General features: G+C 53.6%; 2 protein-coding genes across 2 annotated transcripts in view; one reads left to right on the top strand and one right to left on the bottom strand.

Moving 5' to 3' along the window:
• The first annotated feature begins 3,349 nt into the window (after positions 1 to 3,349).
• On the top strand, positions 3,350 to 20,419 carry NCF1 (neutrophil cytosolic factor 1). The gene is made up of 11 exons (XM_059693422.1): positions 3,350 to 3,493; positions 12,285 to 12,365; positions 13,551 to 13,626; positions 13,775 to 13,940; positions 15,149 to 15,210; positions 16,243 to 16,365; positions 16,853 to 16,960; positions 18,017 to 18,134; positions 19,290 to 19,397; positions 19,881 to 20,026; positions 20,154 to 20,419. Exons 1-11 carry the CDS (start codon positions 3,422 to 3,424, stop codon positions 20,267 to 20,269), a joined length of 1,176 nt encoding a protein of 391 aa, XP_059549405.1. The 5' UTR covers positions 3,350 to 3,421; the 3' UTR covers positions 20,270 to 20,419.
• Positions 18,747 to 20,555, bottom strand: part of LOC132233170 (general transcription factor II-I repeat domain-containing protein 2) — a 49,409-nt gene continuing 47,600 nt past the window's right edge. Inside the window, exon 15 of the mRNA XM_059693421.1 lies at positions 18,747 to 19,326. Within this exon, the coding sequence (XP_059549404.1) occupies positions 19,103 to 19,326 (224 nt within the window). The 3' untranslated portion in view covers positions 18,747 to 19,102. The remainder of the gene's footprint in view (positions 19,327 to 20,555) is intronic.

Genomic DNA, 20,555 nt, shown 5'->3' with positions numbered 1-20,555 from the left:
AGGAAAACTCCTAAGCGAGGGCTGACTTGTTCCAATTCTAGGATTCCCTCGGAAGCACTGCCTGGGTCTCAGGCTGAGATGCCAAACACCTCTTCACACAGCCTGTCTCCGTGGCCCGCCTAGGGGATTTCCTGGTTGAGGAACTGGTCAGCCCAGCCCAGCTCCTCTGGGTAAGGCCTCCGAATGGAGAAAGTGACCTCTAGAGAGAAGCCAAGACTCTTGAGGCCAGACTGGGAAACCCCACCTCTCCTCCAGTCTGTCCCAATGTAAGAGTTTCCCTCTTTTGGGGCGTTCATGCAGGCTGGCGAGGCCTCCCGTGTGAACCACCAATCACCATTCATTCTCATGTTGTTCAAGAACCAAGTAGTGCTAGCTGGGTGGCTCAGTTGTCCTGTGTACCGAAGGGTGATGGGTTTGATTCCCGGTCAGGGCTCATACCTAGGTTGCAGGTTCCATCTCCAGTCCAGGCCCATACAAGAGGCAACTGAGCAATGCCTCTCTCCTCCCCCCACCCCCCACTTCCTCACACATAAACATCCCCTGGTGAGGATTAAAGGAAAAAAGAGCCCGGCTGGAATGGCTCAGTGTTTGAGCATCCTATGAACCAGGAGGTCACGGTTTGATTCCTGGTCAGGGTATACGCCCGGTTGTGGGCTCAATCCCCAGTAGGGGCGTGCAGGAGCCAGCCGATCAATGATGCTCTCTCATCATTGATGTTTCTATCTCTCCCTCTCTCTTCCTCTCTCTGAAATCAAGTTTTAAAAAATGTTAAAAAACAAAGCAGATGACCCCAGTGGTTAGGAGCAGGGACCTGGGATCTAGACTGCCTGGGTTCAAGCCCCAGCTCTTTGCTAACCAGTCGTGGCAACCTATTTACCGCTTTGAGCCTCAGCTTTCCCATCTATAAAGTGGGATGATAGTTGTACCTACCTGATCACCTCATTGTGAGGATAACATGTGATCATAGATATAAAGCACTCCTGGCCCAGGGTAAGTCCTTCACTAACACGCACTTCACTGGGAAGGGGGGGATTGCCGGGACTCGGTATTGAACCTAGCTCTAGGTGCCATGGAACTAGATATCTACTTTATAAGAAACTGTACATTTTTCTGCAATTTTCTATGTATTTCACAATTTAAAAGTTTGTATCTCACACTCCCCAATCTGATATTTATTCATTACCTCCTTCCTTCACTTCTGTTTACTCCTTTTCTAATCATTTGGTCACCGGCAGCCAATGCATAAAACTCAGTCCTATCTCATGGTGACAAAAGGCTGTAAGTCTGCTGATGGGTCACCACAGGGTAAAACGAGTTCTTATCACTTCGTGCCTTGGCCACTTCTCTGCCGGAGGCCATGTGAGGGGCAAGGCGAGCCCTGGGGAGGCCGCAGGAGGGAAGTGGGAAGGTAGCAGCTGCCGGCTCCGGCTCCGGCTCCGGCCCAGCCGCTGTGGCTGGTGTCCTCTGGCCAGGGCAGCCAGCCAGGCAGTTATGCAAGAGTGGAAAGACTTCTGGGAGGAAGGGCAGGAAGTGCTGAGGGCCACGGATCCTGAGCTCAGGAGGAGGTCCTGCTTGCCCTTCCCCTAGACATGCCTGGTAAGCAGTGCTGTGAGCATGACCTCTGCGCAGGGACCCCAAGCAGCACCTGCAGGACAGGGCCGACCAGAGACTAACAGAGCCCGTCAGGGAGGGGCCACTTACTGAACAATTAAAGGGCAGCCGCTCAGCCGTGAGCCCGGCGCTCTGTGCCAGGGCCTCCCTCCTGATGTGAAGTCACTCAGTCCATTCGTTGTTTTCAACTTTTTATTAAAGTAAAACAGACCCAGAGGACAAAGCCATCCACAAATTTCCTTGCCTGGGGCTACATTAATTTTCAGAAAGTGCGCACACTTGTGGAACGAGCATCCTTATCAAGAAAAGGCCCATCGCCGAAACCGGTTTGGCTCAGTGGATAGAGCGTCGGCCTGCGGACTGAAAGGTCCCAGGTTCGATTCCGGTCAAGGGCATGTACCTGGGTTGCGGGCACATCCCCAGTAGGAGATGTGCAGGAGGCAGCTGATCGATGTTTCTCTCTCATCGATGTTTCTAACTCTCTATCTCTCTCCCTTCCTCTCTGTAAAAAATCAATAAAATATATTTAAAAAAAAGAAAAGGCCCATCACCTGCGGCCTCCTGCTCCCCCGTCAGTACCGGCTCCCACCAGGTCACGCTGCCTTCCAACCCCCCAGCCGGCGTGGGCAGCTGGCGCTCGGTAGACACGTTCTGCAGGTGTGCTTTCCCCTGCCGGCTCCCCCACCGCACTGTCGGAAGGTTCGCCCCTGTGTGTGGCGGTTCCGTTTCATTGCTGAGCAGTGTATCCTGTGTGGGAAGATCCTTGATGCGTCAATGGAAAGGATTTGCAAGGCTTACCACACCCAGGGCTGGTGACCTGCAGGTGGGAGGGAGCAGCAGCGACTGAAGGGGACCTCCCAAACAAGTTCTTCTGAGCCAGACGCCAACCCAACCCTCGCCCCCAATAGTCCAGGGGGGCCCATGGCCCTGAGTGCTCTCGGTGCCCACTGCCTTTGTCATGTCTCAGTTTTGCAGTCTGCCCGCCTGGGCCACAAACTGGCCTCTCTCAGGTGTGCTGCTCCCCTCCTCACCTCTTCCTCCCAAATCCCCTTCTGGGCAGAGATGGCCCATTTCACCCAGGAGGACACAGCCAGCTCTGAGGGCCCATTCTTTGACCAGGATTTGAACTCAGGTCAGAAAGTCTGTCCCAGCTGCCACTGGCCCTCAGCCGGGCTCACACAGGGATGTGTTCGTGCTCCTACCGCGTGCGCACACGGCCCTGGAGGCGTCCATTCATTCAGCAGCGAGTGAGGCAGCCGCTCTCCAGATGCTGAAGGGGGTCGGTGCACTGGGTGCCGAGCAGGCCAAGTCCTGTGCTCACGGGGCTCACACTCCGGCAAACGTGAAATGGGTAATTTGCCAGTTGTGGGAAGTACTCTGAATAAAAACAGAAAGGCGGCCTGGGGAGGCATGAAGTTTTGCTATTTTATGTGGGAGTTACAGTCTGTGGGAGATGGGCCAGGGGGCGCGGGGGCAGCCCGCTGTGTTTGGGGGCGGCAGAGGCCATGGGGTGCGGGGGGCAGAGGCCGCCGCCAGGAGCGGTGGTGAGGGAGTCCCCACCTGCGAGGCCTTGCGGGCCACGGGGAGGACAAGGACGAGGACAGGCTTGCCCCCGCACCCCTGCGTGCGAGTGGCATCCGCGCCCCCGCGGTGGTGGCCGGGGAGACCCAGACGATGAAAGAAGGAGGAAGCCCGTTCTGCGCCCTCCGCCCCTCCTGCCCCAGCCCGGCTGACAGGGGCCACTTCCTCTTTCCAGCCCATTTAAGGCCCAGCCCGGGGCGCCCGGGCCAGAGCGGCCGCGCAGCCCGCCATGGGGGACACCTTCATCCGCCACATCGCCCTCCTGGGCTTCGAGAAGCGCTACGCCCCCAGCCAGCACTACGTGAGCGGTGGATGGGGGGCGGGGGTCCCGGACCGCGGGGGTGGCAGGGCGAGACCGTGGGCGAAGGGCTTCCTGTCTCCGGGCCTCAGTCTGCCTGTCGGGGTCAGCGGTGGACGTGGGACCCTTAGAAGGATGCGCGCCCGGGCACCCGGCCCTGCCAGCCCACCTCACTCCGCGCCCAGCCGAGCCCCCTCTCCACTCCTGTACCCTGCCCGGCAGCCAGCCCGCGCTCAGGCCCAGGGCGTGCGCCTCCACCTCCAGGCAGCCCTCCCTGACCACCCCGGCTTTTAGGGAGAGGCCCTCCCGGAGGGGGGCGGGCTCTCCATCCCCGCAGTCTCCCCGCAGCCGCAGCGCAGCCGCATGGGGACCTGGGGGAGTGTCTATCCAGACATCGCACCCCATATAGGGTCCCCAAGCCCAGAGGAAGGTCAGGGACGACCTGCATTCTCTTTTCTCTGCTCCCCCTCTCCCCCTCTCCCTCCCTCTCTCCCTCCTTCCCTCCCTGGTCCCTTCTGTCTCTGAATATAAATTTCCTGAAACACTTGAGAGCTAAGTTGGAGCAGTCGTTTCATAACCTCTGAACACTGTGGTGTGTATTGCTTAAAATCAGCGACTTTCTCATACAGAGCCAGGGTGCAAATGTGTCAAAATGAGGAAATGAACATTGATAAACACTGTAATCCGACCCGCACACCTTATTCGGATGTCACCTGTCCTCTGTGCTGTAAGACTATTTCAGGTCCAGGATCCAATCCCAGATCACCGGTTCCATGTCAGTTGTCCTGTCTCTTCAGCACTCCTTCATCCGGGTCAGTCCGTCTTCCTTTGTCCTCTTGACTTGGCCGTTTTGAAGAGATGGGACCTGTTATTTTGTAGTCTGTCCCTCGATTTGGGTGTGTCTGATACTTCACTCGATTCAGGTTATGCATAGATGGCTCTGGGTGATGCTGGGTTCTTCTCATTGATCCTACCAGGTGGCAGGGGACTGTGACTGGTTCTGATACTGGCCGAGAGCATTGGGCACCAAGTTCTGGACAGGTCCTCCAAGTTCCTCTACTGGACAGTTACTTTCCCCCGCTTTGTTTTAAATAGACTGACCTGTGGGGAGATATTTGAAGATATGTGAATATCCCGTTCCTTATAGTAGCTGATGGCTGAATCAGATGACTACAATGATTGCTACATGGTGATTTTTACACTCAATCATTCCTTCTGCATTTATCCACTCAACATTTTCTGTAAGGGCCTTCCCTTCTCCTTTTATTTGCTTACTTCTGCCGATATGGATCCATGGATTCTGATTTTATTCAATGGATTGTAATCCATTACTATCATAACTTATTTTGATGCTCAGATGTGGTCGATGGGAGCTCCTTCAAGCTGGCTTCTGTGCCTGCCATTCTCTGGGCACATTCTTACTTTGGCACAAGATGGTCCAGGTGACTCTCCCAGGCCCACCCCTGGACTCAGCCATGTTGCTAAGGACCCCTGATTCTTTTTAGTGGGGAGTGATCTTAGAACCCAAGATCTGGAAGCTAGGTGTGCTCACTGCCACTGAGGTGTCATCGCTCGTGTCCTTCTAGCAGACAGACTGGGGAAAAGAGCCATTTCATTTCATTCTTGCCTTTCACCATTTTACGTTTGTAGCTCCTTTCTCTCACTGTGAGAAGCCTGGCTCCCAACAACATCCATGCATTTACTTTTTTGCTCAATTCAACAAAACACATACACCTGTTTCAGAATTCCTATGCCCATCTCACTATTACAATAAACCTACTAACCTAGTAAGTCAAACGTAAGTATTCTTTTTTAAAAAATATATATTTTAAAAATTGATTTTACAGAGAGGAAGGGAGAGAGATAGAAACATCAGTGATGAAAGAGAATCATTGATCGGCTGCATCCTGCACGCCCCACACTGGGGATGAAGCCCACAATCTGGGCATGTGCCCTGACCGGGAATCAAACCGTGACCTCCTGGTTCATAGGTTGACACTCAACCGCTGAGCCATGCCAGATGGGCAAGTTTTCTTTTTTTTAAATCCTCACCTGAGAATATTTTTTCCATTTTTTTTTTTTTTTAGAGAGAGTGGAAGGGAAGGAGGGGAGAGAGAGAGAGAGAGAGAGAGAGAGAGAGAGAGAGAGAGAGAAGACATCAATTGGTTGCCTCCTTTGCAAGCCCCTACTGGGGCTGGGGATCAAACCTGCAACAAGGTACGTGCCCTTGAATGGGAATGGAATCCTTGACCCTTCGGTGCATGGGCCAATGCTCTAACTGCTGAGCCACCGGCCAGGGCAAATTTAAGTGTTTTTTTGCAGTTCTTTTTTTTTAAAAATATATTTTATTGATTTTTTTACAAAGAGGAAGGGAAAGGGATAGAAAGTTAGAAACATCAATGAGAGAGAAACATCGATCAGCTGCCTCCTGCACACACCCTACTGGGGATGTGCCCACAACCAAGGTACATGCCCTTGACCAGAATCAAACCTGGGACCCTTCAGCCCGCAGGCCGACACTCTATCCCCTGAGCCAAACCGGTTAGGGCCTAATGTATTCTTCATTTCAGTTATTATATTTTTTCATTTCGGGCTGGTTCTTTTTTGTGGTTTCTATCTTTTTTTTTTTTTTTAAATATATTTTATTGATTTTTTACAGAGAGGAAGGGAGAGAGACAGAGAGCCAGAAACATCGATGAGAGAGAAACACCCATCAGCTGCCTCCTGCACATCCCTCACTGGGGAAGTGCCCGCAACCCAGGTACGTGCCCTAGACCGGAATCGAACCTGGGACCTTTCAGTCCGCAGGCCGACGCTCTATCCACTGAGCCAAACCGGTTTCGGCATGTAGTTTCTATCTTTGTTAAATTTCTCACTGAGTTCATCTATTCTTCTCCTGAGTTCATTGAGCGGCCTTATAACCAGTGTTTTGAACTCTTTAGAATGCTTTGTCTCTGTCACATTTAGTTCTTTTTCTGGGGTTTTGTCTGGGTTTTTCATTTGAAACACATTTCTCTGCTCGTTTTGGCTGTCTCTGTGTTTGTTTATATGAATTAGGTGAACCAGCAACCTCGCCTGGTCTCGAATGAGTGGCCTAGTGTAGCCACTTCCCTTTTGCAGAGTGTGTGAGCCAGGTGCACTTGGCAAGCCAGCTGGTGCTGGAACCTGGAGCTGGAGCACTTGTGGGCCTTAAGGGAGTCCTGGGGGCAAGCTCACTGGGGCCTGGAGCTGGAGCTGGAATGGGTATGGGCCAAGGGAAGTCACTGGGGCAGGCTGCAGCAGGACTGCCTTGGCTGGCTTAGGCTTCATTTAGGCCCCGGGGAGAAGCTGAACCAGGGTCTGGAGCTGAACAGGAGCAAATGGGAGCCTCAGGGGCTGGAGCTGGTGGTCCGTGAGGTCTGAAAGGTTGGCGACTGCTGGTCCACAGCAAGTTCAGGGGCAAGCCACAGCGGGCAGAGGTAGTAGCTGTGGCAGGTGTGAGGCTGAGGAGAGTCTGGAGGCAGGCAGTGCAGGGCGGCCTGATGGGCCAGCCGGACCTGTTGCTGGGGCTGGGCCAGCCGCAGCGAGTCCTGGGGACAGGCAGCAGAGCCCGTGGGCCTGGGGTGCACTGGGACGGCCCTGGCCTGCAGCTGGAGTGTCTGGATCAAGAAGTGGGGGCACACGGTCTGTGTCCGCACGGTGCTCCGCCTTTAATCTTTGAGCCTCCTGTGAGGTCGGACTGCGGTGGTCCCCTTTTATAGCTGAAGAAATAGAGGACCAGAGAGGTTAGGAGCTTTGCCCACTGCCACACAGCAGATAAGGAGGGAGGGCCCTCTTTTATCTTGAACTTATTTTGTTAATGAGGTGAAATTCACATAATATAAATGTAACGATATCAAGTGGAAAAAAAAAAAAAGAAGTGGGGCACAGCCCTGGCCAGTATTGCTAAGTGGTTAGAGCGTTGGCCCATGCACTGCAGGGTTGTGGGTTCAATTCCAGGTCAAGGGCACGTACCTGGGTTGCAGGTTTGATCCCCTTCCCTAGTCAGGGCATGTGTGGGAGGCAACTAATCTTATGTCAATGTTTCTCTCTCTCTCTCCATCCCTCCTTCTCTCCCTTCCACTCTAAAAATCAATGGGGAAAATATCCTCAGGTGAGGATTAACGAAACAAAAGAAAGAAGTGGGGACACACATGGTGCTCTGTTGCCCTCAACCCCAGAGAGTTTCTGCAGTTCCTCTCCCACTTGGCAAATGCTCTAGGGCAGTGGTTCTCAACCTTCTGGCCCTTTAAATACAGTTCCTCATGTTGTGACCCAACCGTAAAATTATTTTCGTGGCTACTTCATAACTGTAATGTTGCTACTGTGATGAATCGTCATGTAAATATCTGATATGCAGGATGGTCTTAGGTGACCCCTGTGAAAGGGGCGTTTGGCCGCCAGAGGGGTCGCGACCCACAGGCTGAGAAGCGCTGCTCTGGGATGAGTGAATGGATTTCCTTCCTGTGTGGCCTGGGTACCCTTCAAACCAGCGGTCGCCAACCGGTGTCTGCGGTCCTTTTGGTGAGGTCCCAAAGGTTGGCAGCCGCTGCTTTAAGCTGCTGTTTTTAGCTGTACCTCCGGGCAGGCGCCCGCAGGCCAGTGTGCTGGGTGGGTGCCCACCTGCCTGTCTCCCGTGCTCCTCCCTGTTTCTGGGTGGCCTCTCTTGTTTGCTGTCAGCCCTCGGCTCTTCTTCACGGGGAACTGCTCTGTCTGCTGGTGTAACGTTGATGTGTTCCTGGGAGGAGACGAGCTCAGCGTTGTTGTCTTGGAGCTGAAGCCCCTCTTTGTTGGTTTAGTTTTATTTTTTAATATGTAAAATATTCACATGTGATCAGACATCAAAATGTTAGAAAAATATGACCAAACACTCATTCTGGTTCCTCTTTTCCGTATTTCTCTTTACAAAAATAAGTGGAACTATACGAAATTTTCTTATTATTTCTTCCTTACGACCACAGATAACAAACAAGGTGACATATGTTCATTTTTCATTTTCCTATAACGTCCTGGAGTTACCTCCAAATTCACTGAGTCTCTTGGGTATTTTTTTTTTTCATCTTTAAATATCCCATTGTATGACTATACCATTGTTTCTTCAAACAACCATTTAGATTGTTTTCACTAATTTGCAATTACCTTTTCACCCTGCATTTATGTTGTTATGAGAAAAGCCAAACACCTTTTTATGTGTTGAAGGGTCACACATATACACGTGTGTGACATGAATTGTCTGTTCATACCTTTTGCTCATTTTTCTATCAGATTTTTTTGGTGTTTTTTTTCTTCAAATTAAAAAAAGTTCTTTATAGATTGGAAATATTAACCCTTTATCTGCGATGTGTATTTTTTTTTACAGTCAATTGATTTAATTTTTTCAATTACAGTTGACATTCAATACTGTATGAGTTCAGGTGTACAGCCTAGTGGTTAGACGTTTCTGTCGCGTATGGAGTGATGCCCTGAGAAGTCTAGTGCCCCTGACACCATACGTAGTTATTACAATATTATTGGCCAGACTCCCTGTGCTGCACTTTACATCCCCGAAGCTATGTGGTAACTGCCAACCTGCTGTCATCTTAAAGAGAGGTGCGGTGAGGAGAAACCTGAGAGACTGACAATTTACCTGAAAGCTGTTTCAGTTATTGCGTCAGATGAAAATTCCTGCATTGGGTTAAATCTGCTTCTTTTCTAACTTTACCCTTTGTGGGTGGGGTAGATCAGGAAATTTGGATTGCGGAATTAACTACAGAAAAAATAATTCTCCCCAACCCCGAATAAATGGGCGACCCTGTGAGACTTTGATAAAACTGCCAATTTTTAAAACGTTTCCCTTCTGTGATTTCCCCCAATCCTTGGAGCTGTTTCTACGGAAGTGTGTGTGATGGTGCTGAGTGGCAACTCACCTGCCCAGCTCACCTGCCCAGCTCACCTGCCAACTCACCTGCCCAGCTCACCTGTCCAGCTCTCCTGCCCAGCTCACCTGCCCAGCTCTCCTGCCCAGCTCACCTGCCCAACTCACCTGCCCTGCTCTCCTGCCCAGCTCACCTGCCCAGCTCACCTGCCCAGCTCTCCTGCCCAGCTCACCTGCCCAACTCACCTGCCCTGCTCTCCTGCCCTGCTCTCCTGCCCAGCTCACCTGCCCAGCTCTCCTGCCCAGCTCACCTGCCCAACTCACCTGCCCTGCTCTCCTGCCCAGCTCTCCTGCCCAGCTCACCTGCCCAGCTCTCCTGCCCCTGCTGTATTTCCTCTGCTCTCTGGAGGAGAGTATTTTTTCATTATATAATGTTGCCATAAAGAACAAGGAAGATAAACCTCTGTGATGTGTGTTGCAAATATTTTCTCCCAGTTTATCATTTGCATTTTGGCATTGCTTATAGTTTCATACACAAAATTTGAAAGAATGTTAATGTATTTGAAGTAACAATCTTCTAATGACTTTTGGTTTTGAGTCTGTTAGAAAGTCCCGTATACCAATGTTTCCTTCTTGTGTTACTGACTGAAGTTGGTGGGTCCTTTGCCCCAGCACACAGAAAGGCCAGATACTGAAACAGCAGGTTTTTCACAGACAAAGGGAGTTTTATTCCTGAGGTAGACAGGTGAGGAGACAGGGAGAAAGCCCAAATCTGTCTCCCCAATAAAGATTTGAAGTAAATTTAAATTTGAAGAATTAGGGTGAGGAGGGGCTATGCATAGTCATCAGTTCTAATCCAGGGTCTGGATAGTGTGGGCACTAAGCCATCTCAGGTAAGGAGCGTGGACGGGCAGGACAGAATGAGGTCATGTCAGCCCGGCAGAGTCTGTTGGTTAGTCCTATATGTGTCCATATTTGATCTAGACATCCCATCTTCCTGACTGACAAACCTCGAGTTTCTTCAAGGGTCAGGCAGCAGCCCGGCTGCTGTCGCTCAGTGGTTGAGCGCTGACCTGTGAACCAGGTAGTCACAATCCGATTCCTGGTCAGGGCACACGCCTGGGCTGCAGACTTGATCCCCAGTGTAGGGCGTGCAGGAGGCAACTGATCAGTGATTCTCTCATCATTGATGTGTCTATCTCTCTCTTTCTCCCTCTCCCTTTCTCTCTGAAATCAATAAGAATATAGATTAAAAAAAAAAAAAAGTCAGTTGGCCAACAAGGGTGCTGTTACTTGAGTTCCGAGGACTTGGTTCTGCCGTGCTCTCCAGGCCTGCCGAGGGTCATCTGACTGCTAGCTAACTGCGCCTGCTCCGCCTCTGGGGCCAGCCAAGTCTGGTGGTCCCTGGAGGACTGTGAGGAGGCCTGGTGTTAATCTGCTGAAAAACACTAAAAATAAACAGAGAGAGAAAAACTATTATGGTCTGGTTTCGGTCTGAGGTCCCTCAGGCGCCACCTGGTTTCAGTGAAGGGGGCCCGGTTTCATTGCACTCACATGGTTTCAATTTTTACATTTATGACTCTGATCCACTTGGAGTTTATTTCTGCTGTGTGGTGTGAAAAACAAATCCAATTTTCCCTTTTCCTAAAAGGTGTGTCAGTTGTCCCAACACCCATTTTATAAAAATCCACCTTTACATCTGATTGGAATTGCCACTTTTTTCATATCCTAAATTTCCATATGTACTTGATCTATTTCTAGATTTTCTATTTTGTACCATTTTTATTGTTCACAGTACCACATTGCTGTTTTTTTAAGTTATTGTGATTAAAAATATATATAATAAAATTTACCGTTTCACCTTTTTGTTGTTAATCCTCACTGAGGACATTTTTTTCCATTGATTTTTAGAGAGAGTGGAAGAGTGGGAGGAAGAGAGAGAGAAACATTGATGTGAGAGAAACACATCAATTGGTTGCCTCTCACATGTGCTCCAACCAGACCAGGCTCGTATCAAGTCTGCACCTCAGTAATTGACCGGTAATTGAACCTGTGACCCTTCGGTGCTCCAGCTAATGCTCTGACCACTTAGCACACCGCCCAGGGCCCATTTCCACCATTAAAAAAATATTTCCTTAATTGATTTTAGAGAGGAAGGGAGAGATAGAAACATCAATGATAAGAGAGAATCATTGATTGGATGTCTCCTGCACATCTCCCACTGGGGATCGAACCTGCAACCCGGGCACGTGTCCTGACCGGGAATCAAACTGTGACCTCCTGGTTCATATGTTGACGCTCAACCACTGAGCCACAGCAGCCAGGCTTAATTATTTTTTAAATAATGGTTTGACTGAGATATAATTTCCATGCTATACAGTGCACCTATGTAAAGCATACAATGGTTTTTAGTACTAGTATGTGCATCGAGTTGCGCAATCATTGCAATAATCAATTTTAGAAGATTTCCATCACCCCCCTCCCCAAAAGCCTATACCTGCTAGTGGCTATTCTTCCCCCATACCTGGCAACCACTAATCTACTTTCTGTCTTTATGGACTTGTCTATTCTGGACATTTTATGTACATGGAACAATACAATACCTTACTGGGTTCTTGTGCTGTTTGAGCTCAGCGCTTTCTGTATCTTACCTCCTGAAACTCTCTCATACCAGCCCTATGGTGAGGTCCTGCTTTTATCTCCAATGACAGGTGAGGAATTGGAGAAAGGCGATCATCTTTCCTGGGTCCTAAAGCTGGAGCGTGGCAGCGCTGGGGTCCCTGAATTCAGTGCCTTTTCTATGGTCAGGGTGCCCCACAGAGCGCTCTGTCCCCAGTCCTTCAGGCTTCCCTTGGGGGTGGGGGCTGCCCGGCTGCACGGCGAGGCCTCCTTGGAAGCTGAACGAGGCCCTCCCACCCCCAGGTGTACATGTTCCTGGTGAAGTGGCAGGACCTGTCCGAGAAGCTGGTCTACCGGCGGTTCACCGAGATCTATGAGTTCCATGTGAGTGCCTGGGGGCAGGGGGCGGGGAGGGACGGCACACCCAGTCCCAGCTCTGACTCTCGGGGAGGAGAGAGACCCAGGTGCTGCCTGGGAGCTGAGGCGCCCGGAGTCTGTCCTCACCAGCCCACAGTTAAGGGGGAATTTCTTAAACTTTAAGAAACATTTTACTTAATCTATTTTTATTGTGGTAAAATGTGCATAACATAAATTTACAATTTTAACCATTTAAGTACAGCTCAGTGGCATTCAGTATATTCACAATGTCATATGCTGATCATGAGCATCCATCTCCAAAATGTCTTCATCTTCCCACACAGAAACTCCGTGCCCATTCCACACGAACTCAAGAGAGTATTCTTTAGGGACATACTTGATATACACTGAGTGGCCAGATTATTATGACCACCCCATCAGTACAATGAAGTGAATTAGTTATGCAAAGAATAATAATAATAATAACAAAACCTTGAGAGTATTTGCTTAGGAAGTTTTCAATATGCAGTATTTTTGGAAGTGTCAATGAAGTACTGATGGGGTGGTCATAATAATCTGGCTGGTCGTAATAAACTGGCCACTCAGTGTATGTAGGGTGAGAATGGGAATAGCACGTGCAAAGGCCCTGGGGCAGGAGTGGGCCTGGAGTGTTCAAGGTTGGCTGGAGCACAGTGTACCAGGGGGAGCGTGATGGCAGAGGGGTGAGTGGGGTGGGCAGGGCCAGGTCTAGCAGGGCCTTGTAGACCAACATGAGGCCTTTGGCTTCCACTCTGAGGGAGCTGAGAGGCGGGTAGCATTCTGAGCAGAGGAGGGACAGGATCCAACTTAGGTTTTAAGAGGATGCCTCTGGATGCTGGATTGAGAGGATCCCTTGGGTTTTAAGAGGATCCCTCAAGGGGAGAAGGGGAAAGTGACAGAAGAAGGACATAAAATCCAGGGCTGGTGGAGGCTCGGACCAGGGTGGTGGCAGTGTGGGTAGTGAGAAGGGTCAGATTCTGGATAGATGTTTGCAGTAGAACCGAAAGGATCTGCTGGTGGCTGGCTGTGGGGTGGGAGAGGAAAAGAGGAATCAAGGTTGTCACCAGAAGTTTGTGGCCAGAGCGATTAGAAGGGTATTTAGGTCGTTTCTAATGTTGTGCTTTTACAGTGTTGCAATGAAAAATATTCCTTCTCGTTTTCTTTTCTGTCTAGAAAACCTTAAAGGAAATGTTCCCTATTGAGGCCGGGGACATCAACCGAGAGAACAGGATCATCCCCCATCTGCCAGGTGAGGCGCTGAGTCACCTGGGCGGGGCCGCCTGTCCTGGCTCCCCTCACCTGCCCTCCAAGCTGCCCCCTCTGCCCTTGCCCCTGCTTGGACTGGACCTCGAGAATGTGCTCACTGTTTCTCTGGTGCCCCTCCCTGATCCGGTCAGCACCGAAGTGGTTTGACGGGCAGCGGGCAGCCGAGAACCGCCAGGGCACGCTCACCGAGTACTGCAATGCACTCATGGGCCTGCCGGTCAAGATCTCCCGCTGCCCACTACTCCTCGACTTCTTCAAGGTGCGCCCCGACGACCTCAAGCTCCCCACCGACAGCCAGTGAGTGGCCTCCTGTCCTGTCCCGAGGCAGGGGGGACAGGAAATGGGGTGGTAACCCTCCCCCTAGCAGGGCGGGACTTCCCCCAGGTTACAGGTTAGGAGGCTGAAGCTCAGAGAGGGGCACTGACTTGCCCGAAGTCACACAGCCAGAAAGAGAAGCAGGCAAAATTCCAACCCGGTTCGTGTGACCTGCAGCCACTCAGCATCCTTTCCAAGTCTCCACTTGGACCCCGCTGAGCGTCAAGGCTGCAGGAGGCACTGGGGGGCGGGGGTCCAAAAGCCTTTTGAAAACAGTTTACCCATGTGTCATGGGGCAGTGAGGGCCAAATGTAGTCCCAGGTGCTACGGAGAGCAGCGGTTCTCAACCTGTGGGTCGCGACCCCTTTGGCGATCGAACGGCCCTTTCACAGGGGTCGCCTAAGACCATCGGAAAACACATATATAATTACATATTGTTTTTGTGATTAATCACTATGCTTTAATTATGTTCAATTTGTCACAATGAAAATATGTCCTGCATATCAGATATTTACATGACGATTCATCACAGTAGCAACATTACAGTTATGAAGCAGCAACGGAAATAATTTATGGTTGGGTCACCACATGAGGAACTGGATTTAAAGGGCCAGAAGGCTGAGAACCACTGGCTTACAGAGTGAAGTGTGAGAGGATGTGGGGTGCGTGGCCTCTGTGAATTGCTGAACAGGCCTCGGGCCCCTGGCTCCCTTTTGTCACCTGGTTCTCTGGCAGCCCCGCCCCAGGGGTCTCCTGTCCACAGGGAGCACCTGAGGCTGAGTGGGATCTCAGGGGACAGGCTGGCAGGACCCCCTCTCTGTCCCTCTCCGGCCACTGAGGGTGGGGGGAGACCGGAGGGAGGACAGGGCTGCCGAAGACCAACCGGTGCTTACTGGCCCCTGAACTCACCCCTGCTGCCAGCGGGGAGGAGCCCTTCCCATTGGCTGCCGGTCCGGGAGCTGACAGCAGAGCCAGGGCCTCAGTATGCAGCTGGGAGGAGGCCCTTTCAGCCTTTGACGGTTGGCGCCTTTACCTTGGGGTCCCCGCCTCAGGCTGGAGGAGCAACCCCCGTAACCCCCAATGCCCTTTCCTTGCCAGTCCAGTCGCGGCCTTCTCTCTGCAGCGGCCCCATCCCCCACATCCCCATTCCCCGGGGAAGCCGAGGCTAACCCAGACCTCCTCTGCTGCAGGGTGAAAAAGCCGGAGACCTACCTGGTGCCTAAAGATGGCAAGACCAACGCTGCCGCTGCCGGTGAGGGGCCGGGGGCAGCCAGGGGAGGTCACCCTACGGGCACTGTTGACATGATCAGGGAGCCGGGCTCAGGGTGCGCAGGGAAAGAGCAGCGAGAGCAGTTGTGGAGGGTGTCGGTGGCTACACTCTGGGATCTTTGGGGTTCCCTGGATAGCGAAGGGAGCTCCTTGCAAATAAAGGTACCTCCCCGGCCTCCGCGGCTGCAGAGCCCAGGACAGATGCTGGGGGAGGTTGTGGCTGAATGAATGAACAGGGTTGAGGGCAAAGGTGGCCTTCAGGGGTGACCCAGAGTATCCTTTCCAGCTCTGGCTGCTATAACAGTACCACAGGCCGGCAGCTTGCATTTACTTCTCACAGTTCTGGAACCTGGACGTCTGAGGTCAAGGTGTGAGGGTTGGTTTCTGCGGAGGCCTCTCTCCTGGCCTTGCAGACGGCTGCCTCCTTGCCATGTCCTCACATGGCCTTTCCTTTGTGCACATACAGCCCTGGCGTCCCTTCCTCTTTTTATAAGGACACCAGTCCTATTGGGTCAGGCCCCGCCTGGTGACCTCATTTAACCTTAATCACCTCCTTACAGGCTCTATCTCCACATACACTCTGACCCTAGAGTACTGGGGGTTAGGGCTTCATTATATGGGGGCGCACAATTCAGCCCATAAGGGCAGCAGCAGGAGCAGCCCCTGGGACTGGTTGAAAATGCACTCTCTGGTCTCACCACAGACCTATGGAATCAGAAACTCATTTCAGCACGATCCCTGGGCGATTTGTGTGCAGTTACAGTTGAGGAGGACTGCTTGCTAACCTCATCAAATGAGAAAGGGAACGTGTGTAGTGTGACCAGTGTCTGGAACACACTAGGCGCTCACTAAATGCAGGGCCGCAAAGCTCATCTCTGCTGCTTTCCCGCCTGCAGGGCGCAGCCACCTGTGGATGCCTGGAGCTGGGTGGGGATAGGACAGTGGGGACCACAGGGAGAGCCAGGAGGGGCAGCTCACCCCACAGCATCACTCACCCTGTCCTCCCTCTGCCCAGACATCACCGGCCCCATCATCCTGCAGACATACCGGGCCATTGCTGACTACGAGAAGAGCTCGGGCACCGAGATGGCTCTGGCCACGGGCGACGTGGTGGACGTCGTGGAGAAGGGCGAGAGCGGTCAGCCTCCTGCCTGCCCTGCCCGGACCTCCCTCCCCCGCTGCTTGGGCCTGTGGCCACAAGCCCCCCCCCCCTGCCCCCGCCCCCGCCAAGGCTCTGTCCTCCAGGCAGCCTCGGGCCTCCTCCCTGCCTGGCCCTGGGGCCCTGACTGTCCCCCCCACGCTGCAGGTCACCCTCTCTCTGAGCGTGCACCCTGGGGCGGCCGTAGCATCTGCACATATTGCAGGCTTCACTGTGCATCTCTGAGGGTCAATTCCCGGGGGGCAGGCCAACTCCTCATCGTGTGTGTGTTAAGTGGGTCCCACGCTGTGATCCTGTGACCCCGTGTGTGGGGGTGGGGGTGATTTTGGTGTGGGGTGTGGCGAAGGTGACATTTCTGAATCTGAGTGTTGGATGTTTGTGTGCCTGTCCAACTGTCCTCACCACCCAGATGGCTGAGGGAGGCTGCCAGGCCCAACCTGACTTATTGCCTCACACCCGGGCACAGGCTGGTGGTTCTGCCAAATGAAGACGAAGCGAGGCTGGGTCCCAGCCTCCTACTTGGAGCCCCTGGACAGTCCTGATGAGGCAGAGGACCCAGAGCCCAACTACGCAGGTGCCCCCTGTCCACCATGGCCATAGGGTGTGGGAGGAAGCGGGGGAGGGGCAGGGGCATATTGAGAAGCCAGAAGTGACTCCTTTGGGGTTGGATATAATGGGGGCTGGGCAGAGGGGGAGTCAGGGCTGAGACCCCACAGTTTGGCTTGGGGGCTGTGGTAGGCAGTGGGCAGGGCAGGGAACCAGGTGGAGGAATAGAGGTGGGGGGTGATGAGGTCAGCCTGGGATCCTGGGTGGCAGTTGGCCAGGGCCAGGTCCAGTGGGAAGCTGAATGGTGAGCAGACCTGAGGCTCAGGAAAGAGGGCTGCCTGGAGGAGGGGGTATCATGCTGACTGAAGGGAAAACTGGCAGCTCCTGGGCTGTTTGGAGTCTTGTGGAGGTTGTCAACAGTTAGAATTGGTTACCCGTATGTTAAAGTGGAGAGATTTCATAATTTTATGTGGATTTATGCTTCCTCTTTAAAACTGGAAAAGGTGTGTATGCGGGGCCTGCAGCCCCACATGCCTACAGCTGGCCGGAGTTGAGTGGCTCAGGTGCCCTGTGGGTGGCGCTGCAGTCTGCACTTCCGGCAGATCCACTCTGCCTCCGTGCCTGACCAGGGCTCTGAAATCGTGGGAGCTCCTGGCCCCTGGTATGGATGGTGGGTCTAGAGCAGTGGTTCTCAACCTTCCTAATGCCGCGACCCTTTAATACAGTTCCTCATGTTGTGGTGACCCCCAACCATAAAATTATTTTTGTTGCTCCTTCCTAACTGTAATTTTGCTACTGTTGTGAATTGTAATGTAAATATCTGATATGCAGGATGTATTTAGGAGACCCCTGTGAAAGGGTCGTTCGACCCCCAAAGGGGTCACAACCCACAGGTTGAGAACCGCTGGAGAGGGTAGAGAGGGCAGAACTCCAGGATGTCCCCATAGGGGCTGGGAGGAGCCTGCAGGAGACCAAGAAGGACCAGCTGGAGGAAGCCCCAGGCCCAGAGAGGAGAGGAGGGGTGACGAGTCCTGTGCAGGGCAGATCCTCACACTATGCTCCCCCCTCACCCCCTGTGGACCAGGGGAGCCCTACGTCACCATCAAAGCCTACACTGCTGTACAGGAAGATGAGATATCCCTCCAGGAGGGCGAAACCATCGAGGTCATTCATAAGCTCCTGGATGGCTGGTGGGTCATCAGGTAGGAGAGCACCCCCTCCTCCCACTTCACCAACCCTGGCCTGGGGCAGGGTCTGTTTGGGCTCAGGGTGGACATGGGTTGACATAGCTGTGTGACCCTGGGTAAGCGACTGCGCCTCTCTGGGCTCAGTGTCCATAATGGGAGCCGATGAATAATGGTCCCACCCTACTTGTCTCTGGGGTTCAGTGTCCTCGTCTCTGGGGTTCAGGGTCCTCCCTCTGTACCCCCCCCCCCCCAGCCCTCTCCCCTGACCCAGTTCTAGGGAAAGCAGAGACTTCTCCCTGGAGCCACTGGGCCTCCCCAGGTCCTTGACATGCTTTCACGGCCTCGGGTCACAGGGCCAGCCCATGACTCAGCGAACCTGTGGCCACAACACCCATCTTCAGCATGGTCCTGGGCTGGAGGCTTTGAGACAGGGTTTCTTTCTTTTCTTTTTTCTTGATTTTATTATTTTTATTTTTTCCCCATCACCATTTATCCAATCTATATCTTCTTCCACCTCCACCCACCCAAGACAGGGTTTCCCACCCTTTTAGATCCACACTAGTTAACCCCATATCACACACCCCCGAGAATCTGCTTGTGATTCTTCCGCCGTCCAAGAAAAATCAGTTTTACTGAGTGAAGTCTGTATTATGTAAAGTTTCCCCCTCCCCCATCCTAAATATAATAGAATGGGGGGGGGGATCTAGCCAACAAACGGTGCTGGAACAACTGGCTATCCATATGGAAACAAACAAACAAACAAACCTAGAACCCTACCTCACACCATACACATTTGGGATGGATCACGGGTTTTACAGAGTTCAAAAACCCTAAACTCAAAAGCTTTTGGAAGAAAGCATAGGAGAATGTGATGAGTGGAGTTACTTAGTACACACAGGCAACCTCCAGAAAAGAAAAACCGACGTATGCAACACTGCAGATGTTTGATAGCAAACACGTGTCCCCGGAAAGATCCAGACCTGCTAATTTTCTCCTCCTCCCAACGTCTCAGCCCGGAGGGCCTGTGCTGCACAGATGAGGAAACCGAGGCCCCGAGGGGCAGGGTCTGGTGCTGGCCAGCGGGTATTTGCCACTCCCAGCTGCCTTGAACCCAGCCGTGTAGAGGGAGCCCCGATCTTCCCACTGACTGGACTTCCGTCTCTGCTGCAGGAAAGAAGACGCCACAGGCCACTTCCCGGCCATTTACCTGCAGAAGGCGGGGCAGGACGTAGTTCAGGCCCAGCGCCAGATCAAGAGCCGAGGGGCGCCGCCCCGCCGGTGAGTCCTGTGGGCTGGGGGCGCCGGGCGGGGCTCAGGAGGGTGCACCACGGGTTCCCTCTGTGGGCCTTGGCTTGGCAGGACTGGGGCAGGGGACACAGGGCAGGGTTCCGAGCCTGGCGGGGAAGGCAGCACCCTCACCGGGGCGTAGGAGAGCAGGGTGTGCGGTGGGGTAAAGGCATTACGTCTAGAGTCTCTGGGGATGGTCCGTGATGGCGGTGGCAGTCCGGGGGGCTTCCTGGGGAGAGGGCCGGCTGAAGGCTGGTGAGGGGCGTGGGAAATGGACCTGGGCTCTGAGGCCCCGCAAGGGTCCGCGCCGGACCTCCCTTTCCCCGCCTGCCCCTCCCGCCTCCCACTTCCTCGGGCCAGTCGTTTGACCCCCGGGGGGCCAGGCGAGTCCCCGCGGCAGGGACGCGGCCGATGCCGGGCGGCGGGGACGCCGGGGCGGGGCGATGACCTACGGTCCCGTCCCGCCGGGCCCAGGTCGTCCATCCGCAATGCACAGAGCATCCACCAGCGATCGCGAAAGCGCGTCAGCCAGGACACCTATCGGCGCAACAGTGTCCGCTTCCAGCAGCAGCGCCGCCGCCAGGCGCGGCCCGGGCCGCAGAGCGCAGGGAGCCCGCTGGGTGAGCGCCCCCGACGCCGGGGCGGGAGGATGCGCGGAGGCGGGGCCTGGGGGCAAGGCCGGGGCGGGGCCAGGGGCGGGGCCGGGACCGGGGGCGGGGCCTCTTACCCGGCCGTGCCCTCTGCCAGTCGAGGAGACCGACCGCGCGAAGCCGCAGCCGGCGGTGCCCCCGCGGCCCAGCGCAGACCTCATCCTGCACCGCTGCAGCGAGAGCACGAAGCGGAAGCTGGCGTCCCCTGTCTGAGGCCGGGCACTACCCTCGATGGCGCTCTGTGCCCTCCGCCGGGATCCCTGTCTATATGTGATGAGAGCCTGAGGTCTGGTTACCTAAGGCACTCCGGGCCCCGCCCCACCTCGCTCTCCGCCACCCTCAATAAATGTTGCTTAGAGTGGACAGTGGCTTCGCAGAGACTCGAGGGGGTGCTGGGCTGGAAATCGGACAGGGCTGTGACCTCTGCTGGGGCGGGGGGGGGGGGGGGGCGGTGCGGGGAAGTTGCAGAAGCCGAGGTCCGGTTGCATACTGCCCCGGC

Source organism: Myotis daubentonii, chromosome 4 (genome assembly GCF_963259705.1).
Source record: "Myotis daubentonii chromosome 4, mMyoDau2.1, whole genome shotgun sequence".
Lineage (NCBI taxonomy): Eukaryota > Metazoa > Chordata > Mammalia > Chiroptera > Vespertilionidae > Myotis > Myotis daubentonii.
This window is presented reverse-complemented; position numbering and strand designations above follow the sequence as displayed.

Coding starts and splice junctions, on each gene's coding strand:
- NCF1 (XM_059693422.1), top strand. CDS start 3,422: ATGGGGGACACCTTCATCCGCCACATCGCCCTCCTGGGCTTCGAGAAG. Junction 16,961..18,016: donor CCCAGAGCCCAACTACGCAG/GTGCCCCCTGTC, acceptor CCTGTGGACCAG/GGGAGCCCTACGTCACCATC. Junction 20,027..20,153: donor GAGCGCAGGGAGCCCGCTGG/GTGAGCGCCCCC, acceptor GCCCTCTGCCAG/TCGAGGAGACCGACCGCGCG.